The sequence below is a fragment of the Rousettus aegyptiacus genome, unplaced genomic scaffold, assembly GCF_014176215.1.
Source record: "Rousettus aegyptiacus isolate mRouAeg1 unplaced genomic scaffold, mRouAeg1.p scaffold_m13_p_3, whole genome shotgun sequence".
NCBI classification, from domain to species: domain Eukaryota; kingdom Metazoa; phylum Chordata; class Mammalia; order Chiroptera; family Pteropodidae; genus Rousettus; species Rousettus aegyptiacus.
In genome coordinates this window covers 152,192,615-152,211,460 of record NW_023416306.1, presented here as the reverse complement: position 1 = coordinate 152,211,460, position 18,846 = coordinate 152,192,615, and the positions used below count along the sequence as shown (strand labels likewise).

The window sequence follows — 18,846 nt, the reverse complement described above, 5'->3', positions numbered from 1 at the left end:
GCGGGGAGAGCTGGCTGGCCTTAGCTGATTATGGAGGTCTTCTTGCACTTGTGTGAAAGGGATCTCAGTTGGCAGGTGTGGCTTTGGGGAGGGGAGATCTGGCTCTCCCCAGCAGAAGGATCCTAGTCTGGTGGCAGCATGGAGGTCTGGCCTCTCCTTGTCCCTGCAGCTTCAGAAGTGTGAATGGAGGCCTGGTGAAGGTGGACAAACTGCAACTCTGAGAAGACTCTTCTTTGTGGGCTGAGAGGAGGAAACCACGTGTCTTGCCCCAGAACCTCCTAGGGATGGTGTGGCACGTGCCCTTTTAGAATCAGAGAAGTGCAACCTTTCCACGGGCTGTAAGAGGGCTTCGGGCGGAAAGGGAAAGGAGAAACCATCCCGGGTTGAGAATTCATGAATCCTCTTTTTCATACTGCTCTGGACACTGAATAATAGTGTTGTAAACATTCAGTTACTGTGATAAACTATCTCATTGCATGGCCCTGACCCAGTGTCCACTCTAACTGGATTGGGCTCTGGCTGGTTACTCTGGTCTGAGTAGCTCCCAGGGGACAAGGTGGTGAAGAATCTTAAGGGCATCCCCTGCCCACCCATAAAGCTTGCTCTGGGACAGCTTGCCCACCCCCAGTGTGGCTTCTAAGCACTTACTGGAGCCCCTATTCCTTATGGCTCTGTCAGCCCCTCACCCCACTCTAGGAAAGACAGCTCTGGAGTGCCCATGGGGATGAGAGTTCAACTTTTAAATATGGGATTTAAAAATAGCCCGAGTATTTAGCCCTGTGGGCTGCTGCTTTTAATAAATGGAGGGGGAAAAAAGACGATATGTATTACAGGTTCAGCTGAGGGCCTCCGGTGGCTGCAGAACCCAGGAAAGGGGGCTGCCTAGTGGAGCCAAGGCCTCTGGTCCCCTGAGTAAGAGAAGAGGAGTAGGAGAAGGATGTGGTTGGTGCATGGGGCTCAGTGGTCTGGAAAGGGAAAGGGTTAAGTTCAGGACTCTTTGGCCTCAATTGCCCCTCTTCTGCAGCTGGGTGTCCCAGAAGGAAACCCTGCTCATGGTGGAATGGGGATGGCCACAAGGAGCTGGGAGAGTCTTCCTTATCCTTCTCGTCCTATTTCAAATGCCACTTTTTTGAAGGCTCAGCCTTCTTTTGAACACTCATTTCCACCTTATGTAGTCATTTGTGTGTACACCATAGTGTGGTAGTCAAAAACAAACAGCTAAGCGTCTGTACCTCCTTCATAGAGTTGCAGTGAGGATTCCGTGTGTTAGTATATGTGATATGCTGAAAGCACATTTCAGTATTATCGTAGCCTCTGCTCTAATGTAAGCTCTGTATTGTTCCCACGATGCCCAGCATCTAGTAGGTGTTCAGTATATATTAGTTGAACAAATGAATGAAAATTCTCCCTCAAAAAAATGTAGACTTGGCACGTGGTGGGCCCAGTGAGTCCTGTTTCTGGGACACATACTGTACCATTAGTTTCAAAAGGGTAGCCCATGGGTGATCCTGGTGTTTGGTGAACCAATGTCACTGCCCTTTGGCTGGCCTTCTGGAGAGCGAGTGTATCCCTGTCATCCTGACCCCAGTGGGACTTTAGGGTGACAGAGTGTGGAGCCTTCTGCCTGGGAATCTGCTAACCTGGGCATTTCCTTTGGTCAGGGCGATTGGCGCTTCCTGTGTGTTTGCATAGAAACAGCCTGGAAGCTGTGTTCTTCCCTGACTCACCATGCTGCAGCCAGTGGTCGCATCTGTGGAGGGGTTGCTTCTGCACCAGAGCGCTCTCTCTTTGTATGGGGCTGAACTAAACAAACTGCACGCTGGGCTGGAGCTACGTGGAGTGTGGAGTGTGCTGAAATCTCCATTTCTTACTTAAAAGTATCTGCATTTGCATTCATAGCAACATTCAGGATACTGTGAGACTGTGAGCTCATTTTATGAATCAGAAGCATTACAACATAACTTCTGTGTTAGAAACTGCTATTTGGAATCCACATCACCTTCCCTCCACCCGCAACACACACACACTTACAGGGGCTCTCACGATCCTGCACTTGGGAACAATCACAAACAGCAAAACTTGTCCACACCGACTTCTGCCCCACACTCAGAACATCATTTCTAGATAGTGGGTGCACAAGAGTGGGGCCTGGCCAGACCAGGGTTCCTATTCCAGTCTCTCTACTTGCTGGGTTGGCTTTGAGCATTGCTTAACTTCCTGAACCTCAGTTTCCTCATCTGTGAAACAGAGATGATAGTACTTCATAGGGTTGCTGTGAAGGTTAAAAAAGATTGTGTTTGAAAAGTGACTGGCCCATGGTAGGTACTCAATAGGTTAACAGCTAGCATTTTACCAGTTCCTACCAAGTTTTTCTGTTTGCCTTTTGCTTTTCTCGGGGAAGAGGAAATGAGGGACACTCTTCTAGACCACTGAAGCTTGTGTAAATGGAGCTCATTTTCTAACTGCCTAGGACTGGGCACAACTGTGTGATCCACTCAAGCCTGGACCGGCCCAGACTCCGGTGCCTGTGCACCTTTGCAAGCTATTCTGTTCCTGCTCAGTTTCCCAGAGATCAGATTGTGCTATCAGGAACCTACCCGCCCAGGCCTCAGGCTGAACTGTTCACGTGGGTGGGAGGAAGGTTGCTTTCTCAGCCAAAGAAAAAGTCCCCTTGTCTTTGCTTCACCTGAAGCCTCACTGTGTGACCTCATTGGAGATTTGGGTGGAGTCTGGGGTGGGAGTTGTCCCTCTAAAGAGCACTTTGACTCTTTCACCAATTGAAATAGCAGGGGTGGGGTGGGGTGGGGGTGGGGCACCAAAATATTATATAAGAAGAAAGTTGCCACATGTCAGAAAAGAGCTGGGGTTTTGCTGGGACGGTGGTGGGCGTCTCCTTGAGGGACGTGATTGCTGGCTGTGGTTTGCAGGGGCTGGTGGGAAGGAACGGGGCTGGGGCCTGAGGCCTCCCTGGCAGTGCTGCTTGCTCCTGCTCTTCCTGGAACACAGCCTGGTGCTGTGGCCAGCAGGGAAGGTGCTCCCTGTTCCTTCTGCCTTTCTCTCCAGCCGCAGGGAGCTCGTGGTGTGAGCGTTATTTTTTCCAGGCAATGCTTCTTCCTCAGGGAGTCTCAGAAAGAGGGGGAGGGAGCAGCCAGGGCAAGGTTCGTCCAGGCCAGAGCTTCAAGAGAGGGAAGTATACCAGGCTTGCAACCAAAAGGTGGTTCCCTCCGAGGCTACCCAACTTCTGGGGAAATGGGGTTCGGAGAGGAAGGAAAATGGTGGAGGCTTTTCGTTCCTAGTGTTTTCTAGCAGTTGGACACACAGAGGCCCCAGTCCAGGCTGTGGTTGCCAGAATTTGCCAGTTCCTTGGAGGGGAAGGCCCCAGAGCTGAGAAAGCTCAGAAACGCCTGAATGGTAACTCACAACCCTGAGAGAGCAAGTAGGCTGGTCTTCTCCTCTCTCTCCTGCTCCTCTCGCCTCCCCGCCCCCCATCCCCCAGCTCGTTGGCTGCTCTTGGGTCATCTACCTGGCTTTTACTCAGATCCCCTCCCCACCTGACCTTACTCTGTCCGACCTCCCCAGCTGGCCCCTGGTCATAGCGCTGGGCTCCCCAGTTCCCAGGAGTCCTCCCCAGAGCTGTAAAATACTTTGAAACATCTAGTCTCTTTCATTTTCAAATGGGGAAGCCCGAGAGACAGTGAGTTCCTTGAGGTTCCCATAGACTGTCTCCACTTTCACCTAAGGAGGTGGAAAGAGGAGCTGCCCTCGGTCCCCACGCCTCCAAATTTGGAAGTTGGGAGGGCCACTTTAGTGCAGGAAGAGCCCAGAGGAATACTGTCTGGGCTCCTGGGTGTGGCTCGGTCCTCAGCTGGCTCCACAGTTATTTATTTGTCTGTTTGTGTGTGTGTGTGAGTGAGTTTTGTGGTTGGGAGACTGGATCTGAGTGAAAGCAGAAGTACCCACGCTATGTCAGCTATGCAGTGCACAGATTGGACCTTGCAGGGGCAGTCGGGAAAGGAAGAAGGGGGCAGAGGCCCCTCTGCGCGGGGGCTGCTGGTGCTCCTTTTTGTCCCTGCAGCAGTGCTAACACAGTGGAGCATAAACAGCCCTTACATGTTGCTAGCAGCTGCCTTTCCTTGCTGGCTTTGGGCAGAAGTGCCCAAAATAACCAGACGGGCACTTCACTTGTGGGACATTCACTGCGGTGGCCTCAAGGCAGCTTGCTTGCTCCCTGCAGGCCCCCCAGTGCCTCTGGCGTCGCTACTCAGACTTCCTGTGGCCACTGCTCCCCAGCCTCCCTCAGGTGCTCACACTTTCCCTTTTATAGCTCTTCTGAGAGTGAACCCAGGACCGTAGAGAGTCCATTATGGGCCTGGAAGCTCTGCCAGGTATCATCTGGGGACCCTTGTCCTGCCACATCCCTGTAGGCCCTGCTGGCACAGCTGAGTTCAGGGGAGGCCTGTGCCAGGTGTGCTCCTTCTGGGTCCCTAGGCCAGATGTCCCCCGTGCCTGCAGAGCCCAACACTGTTGCTAAGACTCCTAGTCTCCTTGTCCTGCTCTTGCCTGGCCAGCCCTGCGCTCAGCCAGTTGTGGAACCAGAAGAGTCAGACCATCCAGTCCCCCCACACCCCAGGTGTTGAAGACTGATAATAACGCTACTCCTGCCCAGCAAGGGGGAGAGAAAATCACATTCATTGAGCCCTTACTTTGTGCCAAGCACTTCATACATATGTACCTCATTTAATCCCACAATAACTATGAGATGAAGATATTATGCCCATTTAATGATAGGGAAACTGAGGCTCATGGGAAGGCTGATAATTAAAGAACCCAGGACACGTTCTGTTGGACCCTAAAGCCCAGTCTCATTTTACCATGCAGCTCCCACACTTTTGCCTATTATCATGTGCACAGGGAATGAAGTGCTGATGGTAGGAATTCAGGCACCGTTAGACTGGCTGATGGAAATATTTTGGGCTGGGAAGGGTGGAGAAGACCCCCTCTGAAACCTTGCTCTCCAAACACTTCACAGGGTCTCCAGAAGCCCATCCTAAGCCACAAGGCCCTGTTGTGGAGGGCTACAGGCCATGGGGGTCAGCGGTGTGTGTGTGTCTGTGTGTGAGGGGGTTGCTGAAGGGAATCGCTCATGCATGGGAGGTGTGGAAAGGCTTAGTTTAGGCCTTGTGAAGATCTTCCAAGTGTCTCCTCCCCAAACATCCCAGCCTCTGTAGTCCTGAGATCATCTCTGGGACCGTAGGCTGGATAGTGGGGTTCTTGGGTCTCCCTTGCTGGCTGCTAGGTCTCACCCCGGGGCCCATCATTCTAGCTGGCTTGGCACAGGTCCCAGAGAGTCTGGTTAGTGTATACTTGGGGCTTGGGCTGGATGCTCTGCTGGTGCCCAGTGCCAAAGGCCTCTGGGTGTATTTCAGGAACAATAAAGAATAAATCAACAGAAAAGGCCCTGCAGCAGCTGCTCAGAGACTGGAGAAATGAAAGGAATGTGCGAGCATTTGGCAGAGGCCCTGGATCCTGACCGGGGCCTGAGAAAGGGCGTGACACTGACTGAATGGCTGGGCGAATGAGGCAGGTGGCTCTCCGTGCCTACTCTGCAGCCCATCTAAGAGGCCCCAGGCAGCCATGCTGAGACCCCCATCACCACCACCTTTGCTGACAAGTTTTTGTGCTTGGTCACTAGCAGGTATTGGGGAGCCATAGTGTTTCCATTCTTTTGCTCCAAACCAGCAGGGTGGTCCCACCCCCACACCCTAGCCACCCAGTTCGTCTTGGCCCCTTCTGGAGCTGGCCAAGCAGGAGAGCCTGGGCTGCTAACGACACCACACTCTATACCCCCCTGCTCCACCTCCCTACTGAGAAGGATTTGAGCCAAATGTCAAGGACCTGGCAATGCCAGGTCTGAGGGTGAAGACACCTCCACCTGGGAGTCCTTGACCACAGCTCTACCCAAGTAACCATCCACGTGTCCTTGGGCAAGTTTCTCTACCTCTCAAGGCTTCGGTTTCGTCATTCATAAAAGAGAGATTTAGACCAATGATCTTTGGAGTAGCTGGGTACTATCTGTCTCCCTTATTCAGGATATGAAATAACCAGCTTTTAAAGAGCTGTTGGCCAACCGGGGCTGTGGGGTTGGAGAGTGTGGGAGGAGTGTGGCTTCCTCTTGAGCAGATGTTGAGCCTTCCACAGCTTCGCCCGATGGCGGTAATCACCAGTAGCCTCTTCATCTTCAAAGCCACTCTCCTCGCAGGGCTCTCTCACCCACCTTACCTGAACAGCCATACTTCCAGAACATCATAGAAGTTTTCAGGCCAGCTGAAACCACTCTCCAGGGAGAAGATGTGAGCAGGCCAGATGCTGCTGCCATCCATCTCAGACTGCCCGAAGCCTCAAGCAGGAGGCTGAGCCTGAAGCCCTGAGGAGGAAGTTTGCAGAAAGGGATCTGGGTTCCAGTCCTGGCCTGGCCTTTATACTTTTGTGACCTCAAGCAAGTGATGTGACCCCTTGGATATTCAGGTTCCTCATTAAGAAACGGGAGAGTAATAATACCTACCATGCTCTTAGGATTAAACAGGATTGTATGTGTAGAGTGCTTGGCACATGGTAGTACCCTCAAGAAATGTTAGAGATGGTAAAGATGGTGAAGTAGAAAGCCGTGTTTTTGTGGTGCTGAGATTTTACCTTGGCTCCAAGCCCGGCCTAGTGTCTTGCCAAAAATGAGGCTTGCCTAAATGGAGACATAAAGCAATGTTACTGGGTCCTTGATTCTAGGCCTTGCTTGCTCCTGGCTGTGTATCTGAAGGCAAGTTTCTTTCCTTCTCTGGGCTGCTTTGTGGACTGGGAAATTGGACTAAGTGAATACTGACATTCCTTGATATTCGGAATCTGTTCAGCTTCCCCAGCTGGGCCCTGCCTTGCTGGTTGGCTCTGAAGCGTGGCACAAGCCACCTTTCTCTGTATGGTGTGGAGGCACTCATTCCAGAAGGAGACTCTTCTGACCCTGCAGCTCTCAACTCACCTCTACAGTCCCCCACCTCAAAATTCTGTGGGCTCTTCTAGCTTCTAGGTGCTTTTTATAGATGCCCTCGATCTTTAGGGGAGCCAGGTTCTGGCATACTGGGGCTGGGATTATTTCTTGTGCGGGGTCGGGGGGGGGGGGTGCAGGGGCGGGGGTGGGAGTGTTATATGCTATGATCTACTTGGACATGCCCCCAGGAAGGCAGCAGCTCTGGGAGGTAGCAGGAGGGTCCACAGATGGCTTTGTGGGGTTCTCATGTTTCCTTCTGAGGCCCACAACAAACGTAGATTTGGGGTTTTTCTGGGAGGATGATGGAAAGACAAGAGTTTGAATCTTGCTTTTGCTGCCTTAACAGCAGAGCCTCCGTTTCCCTCTTTAGAATGGGGACAATAAGACACCTTGATGGGAAGCTCGTAAACATGGATCAGGGTATGTCAGGAGCCTGGCATGGAGGAAGTGCTCTATAAATGTTAGCTTCCTTCTTTTGGAAAAGATCTGCCTTTTGGCTATTCTGTGGACTGACTGGGGGAGTGAAAATATTTGCCTGTGGCTGTTTTCCCAGGGAGAAGCAGGGCTGCAGAACCAGCTGTTACAGCCCGAAGTCTTCTCTGTCTCCCCAGATGTTTTGATTCTGGGTCCAAGCTTGGAGTCAGGTTGAGTGCATGTCCATCGTGAGGATGGGAGAGAGGCTGTCCAGGCTTTTGCAAACATCTGAGATCCTAGGGCTGTGCACAAGGTGTGGAGAACATGGTCTGAATAAGGAGAGAGTGGCCTTTCTGAGTTGTGAGAATTTGACAAGTTACTTCTAACCTTCATTTCCTGTAAATTCCCCAAATTGCCTTGTGTTTTTTATTTCTAATTTTATCTCATTTTGATTGGAGAACATACTTTCTGTGATTTCAGCTCTTTTAAATACATTGAGACTTGTTTCATGGCATAATTTATGATATAGATCCTAGAGAATGTTTCATGTGCTCTTGAGAGGAATTTGTATTCTGCTGGGTAGAATGTTCTGTAGGTACCTATTAGGTTTAGTTGCTTTATAGTATTCAGGTCTTCTGTTACTTTGTTGAGCTTCAGTTTACTTGTTCTGACCATTATTGAAAATGTAATGTTAAAGTTTCTAACTATTATTTTCAAGTTGTCTACTTTTCCCTTCAATTATAGCAGTTTTTATATCATGTATTTTGGGGGCTCTGTTGTTAGGTGCATATATCTTTCTAATGTTCTCTTGATGGATAGACACTTTTATCATTATAAAATGTCCCTCTCTGTCTCTAATAAAAATTTTTGTCTTTAGGTCTATTTTGTCTAATATTTGTACAGCCATTTCATCCCTCTTTCAGTAACTGTTTGCATGGTCCATCCTTTTACTTTCAACCTATTTGTGTCTTTGAATTTAAAGTATGTGTCTCGTAAATAGCATATAGTTGGATCATATATTTTTAAACCCATTTTCCCAACCTGTGCCTTTTAATTGGAGTGTTAAATATATTTACATTTAAAGTAATTATTGATAAGGTAGGACTTATATCTGCCATTCTTCTATTTGATTTCTGTCTTATGTCTTTTGTTTGTTTGTTTGTTTTTGTTACTGTGTTCTTTGAGTTGAATAGATATTTTTGAGTTTACCATTCCTGACCTATGAGACAAAAAAGAGCGAGGGTTAAATGAGACGTTGCCTGCAGTGTGCTTAGCACAGTGTGCGCAGTAGAAATGGGCACTCAGCTGGGCTTTGGGCCCCGAAAGAGCCATGGTTAGTCCTGGGGCTGCCTGAGAGCAGAGTCTACCCAGGGCTCTGTGGGACCCCCATGCCTCCTGGGAAGAGCATGACACCTTGGCAGGTGGCTTCTTTGGGGAGGGAGGAACGGTGGGTCCTTGTAAACTGCTTATGCCAGGCCCTGACCTTCTTACCTTTTCTCTGCTCCAGCATCTGGCACCACCTGGGCTGCTTATGAAGCAGTTGCAGAGTTCTCACCTTGAACGCACCCCTCCCTTCACCACACCCATGAACCAGTCTCAGAATGGGTTTGAGAACCACTGCTCAATACAGATGGACAGACAGCCAGGTGTGATAGAGTGAGACCCGGTTTGGAGTCCGCAGGCTTGGATTCAAATCCTTTCTCTTCACTCGTGACCTCAGGTTGTAACCTGGAATAGTTACTTTTCAGAGCCAAGCTTTCCTCATTTTTCAGACGAGACTAAATGGTTACACAAGTAAGCAATACTCACACACTTTGAGAATGTGGGCAGTGCTGGTGGCTACTATTTCACGTGACAGTTACTCATTTCAAAGATGTTCCTTTGATTCCTAGATACAGGCCTTGACCCCCTTGCCCCACCCTGGGCTCCTAAGTTCCTCACAGGTCGGAACCAGTGAACGGCAGACCCTGGAGCAGACACCTGGTTACCTAACAACCGGTTTACTACCCTCTCCTTTGGGCCACTCTGCCTCCGGGTCCTACTTCTTCCAGCCTTGGTGCAAAATCAGAAGGGAATTAAAGAAGCCTTGTGGGATAGTAGTTAACACCAAATGAGAGCATGAAGATTCAGAAAGGGTGAGAACAGCATGTGCCGGAGGGCTGCCTGGAGGAGGTAGGCCTTGAAAGGAAGTCAGATGATCAAGCATGGAGGCAGCAGTTCTAGGCAGAGGGAAAAGCTCCAGGAAAGGCTCAAAGTCAGGGAACTCTCCCTGAGGTCACTTGCTCCCTTTGTGTATCTCTAGCCCCTGCATGGGCCACCTCGCATTATAATCAGTGTGTGTTTCTGTGTTTCTCTGAACTGGAAGCTCTGTGCGTAGGGGCTGTGCATTGTCTCCTTTGTCTCCCTGAAGCCTAGAGCTGCAGGGCTGCGGAGAGTGTGTGTGTGTGTGTGTGTGTGGAGTAGGCAGGGTGAGGGAAGCCATGTTAAGAGAGGCCCCTGTGAGTGACCTCTGTATCTTGGCCCAGGACAGAGTCTGACACTGCAGCCAGACAGCCCTGCCCTAGACCTGCCGAGAAACCAGGCCTTTTCAGAAGGAGAGGGAGGAACCAGAGTAGCCTTTAGAGGGGTGAGCCCTACAGGGCGTGAAGAGAGTTGTGAGGAGACCAGGGGCCCCACTGGTCCCCACGAGGTCCTCTTCAGAGGTTAAGTCACTTAAAGACCTGGGTGCAGGGACATTTGCTATATCTCTTCTGGAAAGAGTCTAAACCTGCGAGGTTCCACCTCACCACCTCTGGATTCCTAAAATCCTGTTGGGAGGGTTTTCCTGGGCTGCCGGTGATCCTTTGTGGCCCTTGCCCAGGTGGGAGGCTATTGGTACCTCCAGAGGGGGCAGAAGCTGAGCTAGACAGAGGCTCCATCCTTTCCTGGCTTTGTCTGGAACTGTGTGCTTTGCCTGCCTCAGCTTCCTCTTGATAAAACAGACCTGGTTATCTTGGTTTCTCATGGGCATCCTGGGTTTTTTTGCAGGCAGTAGGAGAGGAGGATGATAAAGATAGGCATCTGAATGAAGCCCTGAGGGTGCCTCATCAAGCAGAGGATTCCCCTTTCACAGTATCCCTTTAAAAGCAAGCACCACAGTGTGGGCATTTTCATAAAGCTCTAACAGCGGCCCGCTCGAACCCTGGCCAAGACTTCTGAGCCTGACCAGCTTCATGGCTGAGACCCCTGGGACTCATGAGCCCTGGCCTATTGGCCTGGCCACTCTGCCTTTCAGAGCTGAAGTTCAGTCTTAAGAAGTGACAATCTGGGGACTCTCTGGACTGAGAGTGGGCAGATCATAGGACCTGCTCTTTCATGCCCTCTGGGGAAGTGACCCTTGTAGGAAGCAGGTGCTCCTCTTCGTTGCTGGTGTCCCCTTCCTTATTGGTTTTCAGATTCCTTGAGAACAAGACTTATGTGTCCAGTGGCTTGGAGAAATGGCACCCTTCAGCCTGGATGTAAACTCCTAGTTAAAAGGGGGCTTACAACATTGCAGATGATGACACTGTGTCCAGAGGGAAGGTTTACCTAGGGCCTGGGCAACTCTAGCTTCCTCAAAGCAGCAGTTCAGGCCACTCGCCTAGTCTGGCTATAGCCAAAGGCTCCAGAGTATCTGAGAGAGCTTTTCAAGATGTTAGCCTGGGCTACCGGGCCAGATGGGCCGTGCCGGGCTCTTCTAGGGAGGGCCCCTCATCACGGCCCCCTGGTTTCATAGCCAGACAGGAAACCAGGCTATGGTCTAGGCAGGGGTGGGCAGCCTTGGGGGAAGAAAAATGAGGCAGGGCAGTGGCAGGGCTGGCACTTTTCCAGTTGGCCTGCATGTGGTGTGTGACAGCAAGCGATAGAGAGTCAACGGGCAAGGTAGCTTGTGGGCCCACAATTGGAGAACGATTTGTGTTTAGCTTAGTTGGTGAGGGACCAGTGGTGGAGTGGGGTGGGCTGGGGTTGGGAGCAGGGCCTTTTCACTTTATCTCAGCATCATGGGAACTCTGATCAGGGGGAGGGACTGGAAGTCAGGGCCAGGCAGGAGCTTAGGGTAGACATGCTGGCTGTGAGTCGTGCCTCTGCCCAGGCCTGGCTCTGACTCACCTTAGGCGCAGTCTTGAATGAGCATTTCAGGAAGCCGGTACAAGCCAAGTGCCAAATACAATGTCCTGTAAACTCTATCCCATGGAGTTGGCTGTCTGCTGGAGACAAAGAAAGAAGTGCCTGGAATATAGTGTGCTGAGCATGGCGCGGGGAGCAGAGTGCGGTTGGGAGGTGTCAGGGTCTCATAGCGAAGTTCTTGGCTTAGCCTTGGGGTGAGGGAAGACTTCCCAGAGAAGCAGTGTCTGAGACCTGAAGGATGAGGAGGACTTGGCCAGGTGACAAGGGTGGGAAGGCAGCCTAGGCAGAGGTACTGCCTGGTCAAAGACCTGGAAACAAAGCAGGAACAGCATGTTGGGGCAGGACTAGCACTGAATGCTGGCTCAAGCTTGGCATGTTGAGAGAGGTGTCAGGAGCCCAAGTCTGTAGGGACTTGTGAGAAGGACAGGGAGTTTAGGCTTTGTCCTAAGATAGCTTCTTCAGTGCTTAGGAAACTGGTCGGACTAGAGATTCGGGCCCTTGTTGGATGACATACTCGGGTCTGTTTTGCCTTGGGTTGGAGATGCATGAGCTCTGAGCCCCCCTGCCTTCCTAGTGCTGACTTTGTGGGCCCGGCAGTGGCCCAAGTTGTAAGAGCAGGAGCTTGGAGCATGAGCTCCAAAGGTTGGGTACTCAACTCTCATTCCCACATCAGAACTAAGCCCCTTGGTGGCTGCTGGGACCAAGCTGGCCACTTCCTTCCTGGCCCGTGTAACCTTGACTCACAATGGTCCTTTCTCTCACATGGCCACACTGAATACCCCAAGCTTGTAAGTAGCCCTAGTCCCCTTAAGGGTCATTGCTTGGCCCCAGCACCCTGTGGTGAAGACTCAGTGGGTTCTCCTGGCCAATGCTGGGCATGTGGCAGGGCTGCTGATAGCTCCCGGGGAGCGGTTTGTGTTCAAGCTGCCATCCCTGGAGGACGTGGTGTCACCATCAGCACAGAACTCCCAACGGCCTTTCCAGCACCTTCCCTCATGTGTCTGCAAAACACATATGTGGGTTCAGCATTGTTTTCTTTTCTTGGTGCACATCGCTGTCCTCTGTAGAGAGAAAGTGCTGCTCGCCACAGATCCTCCTGAAAGCCTTGTAGGCACCTGGCCACTGACGCCAGACTCTTGCCTTGTCTCCTGCCCAGGGGTGTCTGGGTCTGGCCAGGGACTGGGTGCAGCAGTGAGGTACCTGGAGGAAGGGAAGAGTAAATGGAGCCAGGACGGAAAGTCAAACAGATTGACAGAGGGGCTGCAGTGACCGGGGCCCCACAGTGACTGTGGGTTTCCTTTTGCAGTGTTCCTGCCTCTGTCGTCAGCGGCCCTGTAGCCAGTCCCAGGGGTGAGCTGCATGCAGGAGTTCCTCATTATACCCTCTTCTCTGCAGCCTCGGGGAGTTGGCCCATAGGTCAGCAGCCTTCTGAAGAGATGGCTTCCTTTCTCTTCCTTTCTGTGAGGAAGGCCAGGCTGACTTCTATCAGAGGGGTAGAGGAGTGGGGTTGGGCAGAAGAATGGGAGGAAGTGGCTCAGTCCTGGCCAGAGTTGCAAACAGTGACGTACCGGTGGCAAATGAGAGCTGGACACCCCACCAGCAGCAAACAGAACTGAGGCAGGTGGTCTTGAGGGGCTGGGAAGCCCAGGCCCAGAGGGCAGGGCCAAAGGGGCCTATGCAGTCTCAAATCTCCCTGCAGGTGGACCTCACATACCCCTCTGGCCCCTCTATGGTGAGGTCTCTTCCCTTCCCCCGCTTTCTGTAGATCTCAGCTGGATTAGGAGAGAATAGGAGATGTTTACCTACCAACAGTTCAGGCCGGGGTAAGGGGCTTCCCAGGGCCAGTGAGGATATCGGTGTCCAGAAAGTCCTTGTTCTAAGACAGTGGGGAGGGTGCCATGCGAAGGAGGTGTGCAGAGGGACCTGGGGTCTTAGTGGCATGTCTTGAGGATAAGGAATAAGAACGTGTCCTTGATGTCTAACAGACCTAGGTTCATGTTTTGGCTCTGCAGCATAATTACTGTGACCACTGGCAGGTTGCTTAGCCCCCCTGAGCCTAACCTAGCTACCTGTAAAAGGGAGGTTAAAAATAACAATGGTTTGGCTTCATGCGGCCTTATAAGGCTGTCGTGAGTTAAACACATACAAAGCACTCACGACCTGCTGGGTACAAGTGCATTATTGTTACTATTGTTATTACTACTCCTAACAATAAAAAACAACTATTACTACTTAGCGCTTCCTGCCTTGCTTGGTGTGTCCCCTCCTCTCCTTCCTCCAGGTTTCCCAGACATCTTCCACTCTTGTCCTCATCCGCCCAGATAATGACCTTTCTTCTCTGAAGGTACCACATCTAGGTGGGTGGCTGTGCTCTTAGCACTCTTAGCTGGCCAGTGGGGGTGACGGGGAGGCCTCTGCCGACGCTTCTGGGGCAATTCAGCCTCCCTAGATTGGTCCCCTTGATTTCCTCTGAGTCCCTGGCCCAGCTTTGGAAATCTACTCAGTGGCCCTCCTTGATGTGCAGGGTTGGTGGCGGGACGCAGACCAGCTGAGCTTAGCCCCTCTGGACCTGACTAAACAGCTGCAGACGAGGCAGCCTTGGCGGGAGGGGGGCAGGAGCAGCCCTGCCCTTGGCTCAGATTCCACCCCATCTCCTCCAGCCCAACGTGCAGTGCTTGCCCTCCCCTAGGCAATGAGTGGCCATTTGCGCCTGGTCCCTGGGTACCCTCCAACAGGCACACACTTGCACGTGCAGCCGGACTCATCTGCCACGTGGGCCTTCCCTTCCCCCAGCCCCCACGGCCAGCGCTGTGGCTCATGAGGCAGCAGGGGTGTGTGTGTGTGTGCGCGCGTGCGTGCACGCGCTGTCGGGGGCGGGGTGCCACAAATGTGTGTGAGCATCTGAGGGGCTCTCAGCCCCCTGGAGGCACGTGGATCTCCCAGCCTACCCCGGGCACCCTCCCCTTTCCTCTCCCCAAGCGTGTTCTTCCTGCCTCCGACTTGCTATTGCTTACCAGTACTTCCAGTTTGTTCATGCCGACTGGGGCGGCAGAGCCCTACTCCTGTAGCTGGACAGTCCTGCAGCTTTGCGATGACGCCCAGGGCTTTTTTCAACCTAAGGCTGGCTGGCTTTTGGGTCTCAGCTCCGAATTGGGTTGGCTATCAGGGAATAAGAATTTAAAAGCAAGAAAAGGGGGTTTGTTCAAAAGGTGGTTTCGGTGGCCTGCAGCACTGTGCTTGTCCTAATCCTCCCACTCGTGCTGGTGCCAGGGTGACTTGGATGCCCTCCTAGCCTCTCCCCTCCTCCAAATTCCATATGTAAAGACAAAGGGGGTGCAGGCAAGGGGAGTCTCTCTCTCTCTCTCTCTCTCCCTCTCTCTCTCTCTCTCTCTCTCTTCAGGCCTGGGGCTGAGGAAGGAAATGGAGGAGGAAGTTCCTCTCCTTCTGGGTGCCGGGTGAAAGTGAAAGGCAGGGGGCCTAGAGTGAGTCACGCAGCTGCAGCTCTGGAGGGGAAGGGCTGGAGAGGTACGGAAGCCTGCACTGGAGCGATAGCGCGGAGGCCTCCCCGGGGCCAGGACAGCGCAGGGGTGTAGCCGGGGCTTCGTACCAGCGCCCGCCCGGTACCGCCCAGCCCTGGCCCTCCTCTGCTCTCTGCTAGTTCCCTGGCAACACCTGGGCTGCAAACAGTGACCTGCAGTGTCTAGGGGCTGATTGCTGAGGTCTGAGGTCAGCCTGGGCCTGCAGATTTATTCCCCAGGGCTTCCTGAGCTCCCCTCCTTGCCCCTCCAGGCCTAACTGGCTCAGGACCAGAACTTTAGTCTGGGGAAGAGGTGGGTACTGTAGCTTCCACCCTCACCAGCTTCTCAGAGAGGAAAATAAAAGCCTTTTCTGAAGAAAGAAACTCTTTGAAAATTTATGGAAGTTATACTGGTCTTGATTCTATGTCCTGTAGCAGGATAAATTGAGCAACCCGTTTTTTCTTTTTTAATCAGGTTATAAAACAAATACAGAAACACTAGGAGCACTTTAGTCATACCGTGTCATAGAGAAACCTTCTGGACCTAAGTTCTAGCAATCTGCACCCCTTCAGTATCTAGTTATGCTATTTCTTTTCTTGAGATGCCGGGAGCTTTTGACAGTGGAGGAGGGTGGGTGGAGACTGCTGACCAGCTACCATGTGAGATCCTGCCTCCTGCCAGACAGAGCTGCAAAACAGGTTCTTGTGCTAGTTTGGGGAAGACTCTGGCAGCCACAGTCCCACCCAGCAGTTTCTCCCAGGGGTGGGGCGAGGACTGCACACACCTTTCTGGGGCCTCAACTGCAGCCTCAGTGCGAAGGACTTGAGCCTAGCTCGGCCTGAGCCCTGGACTTTGCAGGGACCTGGTGGGCTCCTGATCCTGGGGCTGCACAGTTGGGAATGACCCCTGTTCTCTCCATTTTCTGTGTCTGAGATGTGGTTGGAGTGTCAGAGGAAGCATTGGCTGAATGAAGCTCCTTCTGGGTCTGGTGGGGAGGCTACTGTTTGGACAGATGTGAGAAGACCACACCTGGCTGCCCACTAGGCTGAGGCCTGGCTGGCTTAATAGGAGAAAGGAACCCAATTAGGCTTTTGTCACCCCTTTTCCCAGCTCAGCGGGCAGGGGCTCAGGTTTGATTTCAGCCCCATCTGCCTCCTCGGCAGGTGTCTTTGTTCAGTGCACAAATTACACAACCAAATTTATCACAGGGCCTTAGAGGCCCCTCTCTTGTGCTGATGTCTGGGGCATCCTTGGAGGCTGTGGCTGACGCTTTTACTATTCTTCTGTCTGCAGGCTCCAGGGCCCTGCGGAGCATCATGACCTGGGAAGAGTAAACAAGCTCAGGAGGTCTCTGCAAAGAGGAAGGAAGCGCCAGCAGCTCTTTCTCCCTGTGCCTGACGGCATTGTCCCAGCATTGTCCTCTGCTTCTGCTCTGCCCTCACCAGCTACAGGACTAGGGCAGGGCTTCCAGCAGGACCTTCCTCTAGGGGATGGGCAACTGATAAAGTAGGTCTCACTGCTGGGGCCCCTTTGGCCACACCATGAACCTCCAGGCCCAGCCCAAGGGTCAGAACAAGCGGAAGCGTTGCCTCTTTGGGGACCAGGAACCAGCTCCCAAGGAGCAGCCCCCACCCCTGCAGGCCCCGCAACAGCCCTCAGCCCCTCCACAGTCCACCAGAGTGAAGGAGGAGCCTTACTTCGGGCACGAGGGTTCAACGGGGGCCGCCCCTGCCTCGCAGCCTGTGGAGCTGCCCAACAGCCTGGCCCTGCTGAACTCCGTGGTGTATGGGGCCGAGCAGGCCACGGCAGCCATGTTGTCCCAGCAGGTGGGCACAGTCAAGTGGCCCAATTCTGTGATGGCCCCGGGGCGGGGAGGGGGCGGGGGAGTCAGTGACAGCAGCTGGCAGCGGCAGCCGGGCCAGCCTCCACCGCACGCTACGTGGAACTGCCACAGTCTGCCCCTCTACGGTGGACACAAGGGGAGACCTCATGCTGGCCTGGGGGTCTCTACCTACTATAACCACCCCGAGGCGCTGAAACGCGAGAAAGGAGGGGCGCCGCAGCTGGACCACTACGGAAACGCCGTGCGGCCGGTGATGCCACAGAAGGTACCGCTGGAGGTCGGGCGGCCCCAGGCACCCCTGAACTCTTTCCACGTGGCCAAGAAGCCCCCAAACCAGACGCTGCCCTTGCAGCCCTTCCAGCTGGCGTTCGGCCACCAGGTGAACCGGCAGGTCTTCCGGCAGGGCCCACCGCCCCCCAACTCTGTTGCCGCCTTCCCACCGCAGAAGCAGCAGCAGCATCAGCAGCAAGCAGCCCTGCCCCAGATGCAGCTCTTTGAGAACTTCTATCCCATGCAGCAGCCGCCCTCTCAGCAGCCCCAGGACTTTGGCCTGCAGCCGCCGGGGACGCTGGGGCAGTCCCACCTGGCTCACCACAGCATGGCACCCTATTCCTTCCCCCCCAATCCTGATATGAACCCAGAACTGCGAAAGGCCCTCCTGCAGGAGTCAGCCTCGCAGCCTATGCTACCTCAGGCCCCGATTGCCTTCCCCCGCCGCTCCCGCCGCCTCTCAAAGGAGGGTGTCCTGCCTTCCACCACCCTGGATGGGGCTGGCACCCAGCCTGGGCAGGAGCCTGCCACCAATCTGTTCCTACATCACTGGCCCCCGCAGCAGCCGCCACCTGGACCCCTGGGGCAGCCCCACCCTGAAGCGCTGGGATTCCCGCTGGAGCTGAGGGAGTCGCAGTTGCTGTCTGATGGGGAGAGACTGGCCCCCAATGGTCGGGAGCGGGCGGCTCCCACCATGGGCAACGAGGAGGCCATGCGGGCGATGGGCACGGGGGACTGTGGGCAGGTGCTGCGGGGCGGGGTGATCCAGAGCACGCGTCGGAGGCGCCGGGTGTCCCAGGAGGCCAATTTGCTGACCCTGGCCCAGAAGGCAGTGGAGCTGGCCTCGCTGCAGAACGCAAAGGTGAGAGTGGCACAGGGTAGGGGCCAGACCTGGCAGAGGGCAGGGTGAGCTGTGTTGGGGGCCTGGGGAGAGCAAGTGACTCCAGGTCCACAAGGGCAGTTCCTTGAAGGAAACAAAAGAACCCATAAATTTTAGGGCATTCTGAACTCCCTTCATGCAAAGGGTCTCTACCTAGGTGCATCCGTACCTGAAAGAAAGACCAGGTTTATGCACACACAGGGTTGCGGGCAGGAAAGAGCAGTCCACCATCGTGTGGTGGCTTCTTCATCTGGGAATTGAGGGACTGGGAATAGTAGGAAGTGAAACCATTCCTGGATCTGTGTGCTAAAAGACGAGAATGTGGTAGTTGTTACACAGGTGATTATACTGGTCAAAATGCATCAAACTATAATTAAAAATAGGTGCATTTTGTTGTGTGTAAATTATACGGCAGTAAAGTTGATTTAAAATAAAAGGCAATAACCATGGGGAAGAAGAATGAACAGAATGTGAGCACCTATGTTGTACTTGGAGTTTCTTGATCATAATTTATCGTAAAACTCTAAGAGAGGGATGCTCAGTCATTTATCTCGTTTCATTGCTAAAGAAGCTGAGCCCCAAGTCGGATTTCCCAAGGTCACAAAGCTAGCTTAGAAGCCCAGTATCTGACTCCAGAACTAGTGTTTGCCCTTTTCTTTGCTCAGGGTCTCAACCCCCAATACCTGTAGGGCCAGGCTGATATGTAGGAGGCTATAGAACTTGACTCCAGCCAGTTGCC

At 53.1% G+C, this 18,846-nt stretch overlaps 1 protein-coding gene across 3 annotated transcripts in view; it reads left to right on the top strand.

Moving 5' to 3' along the window:
• MIDEAS (mitotic deacetylase associated SANT domain protein) overlaps window positions 1–18,846 on the top strand; it is a 62,630-nt gene that overhangs the window by 24,852 nt on the left and 18,932 nt on the right. For all 3 annotated transcript variants that reach the window (XM_016134813.2, XM_016134815.2, XM_016134812.2), the window contains exon 2: window positions 16,408–18,089. In XM_016134813.2, the coding sequence (XP_015990299.1) occupies window positions 16,656–18,089 (1,434 nt within the window). In that variant the 5' untranslated portion in view covers window positions 16,408–16,655. The remainder of the gene's footprint in view (window positions 1–16,407; window positions 18,090–18,846) is intronic.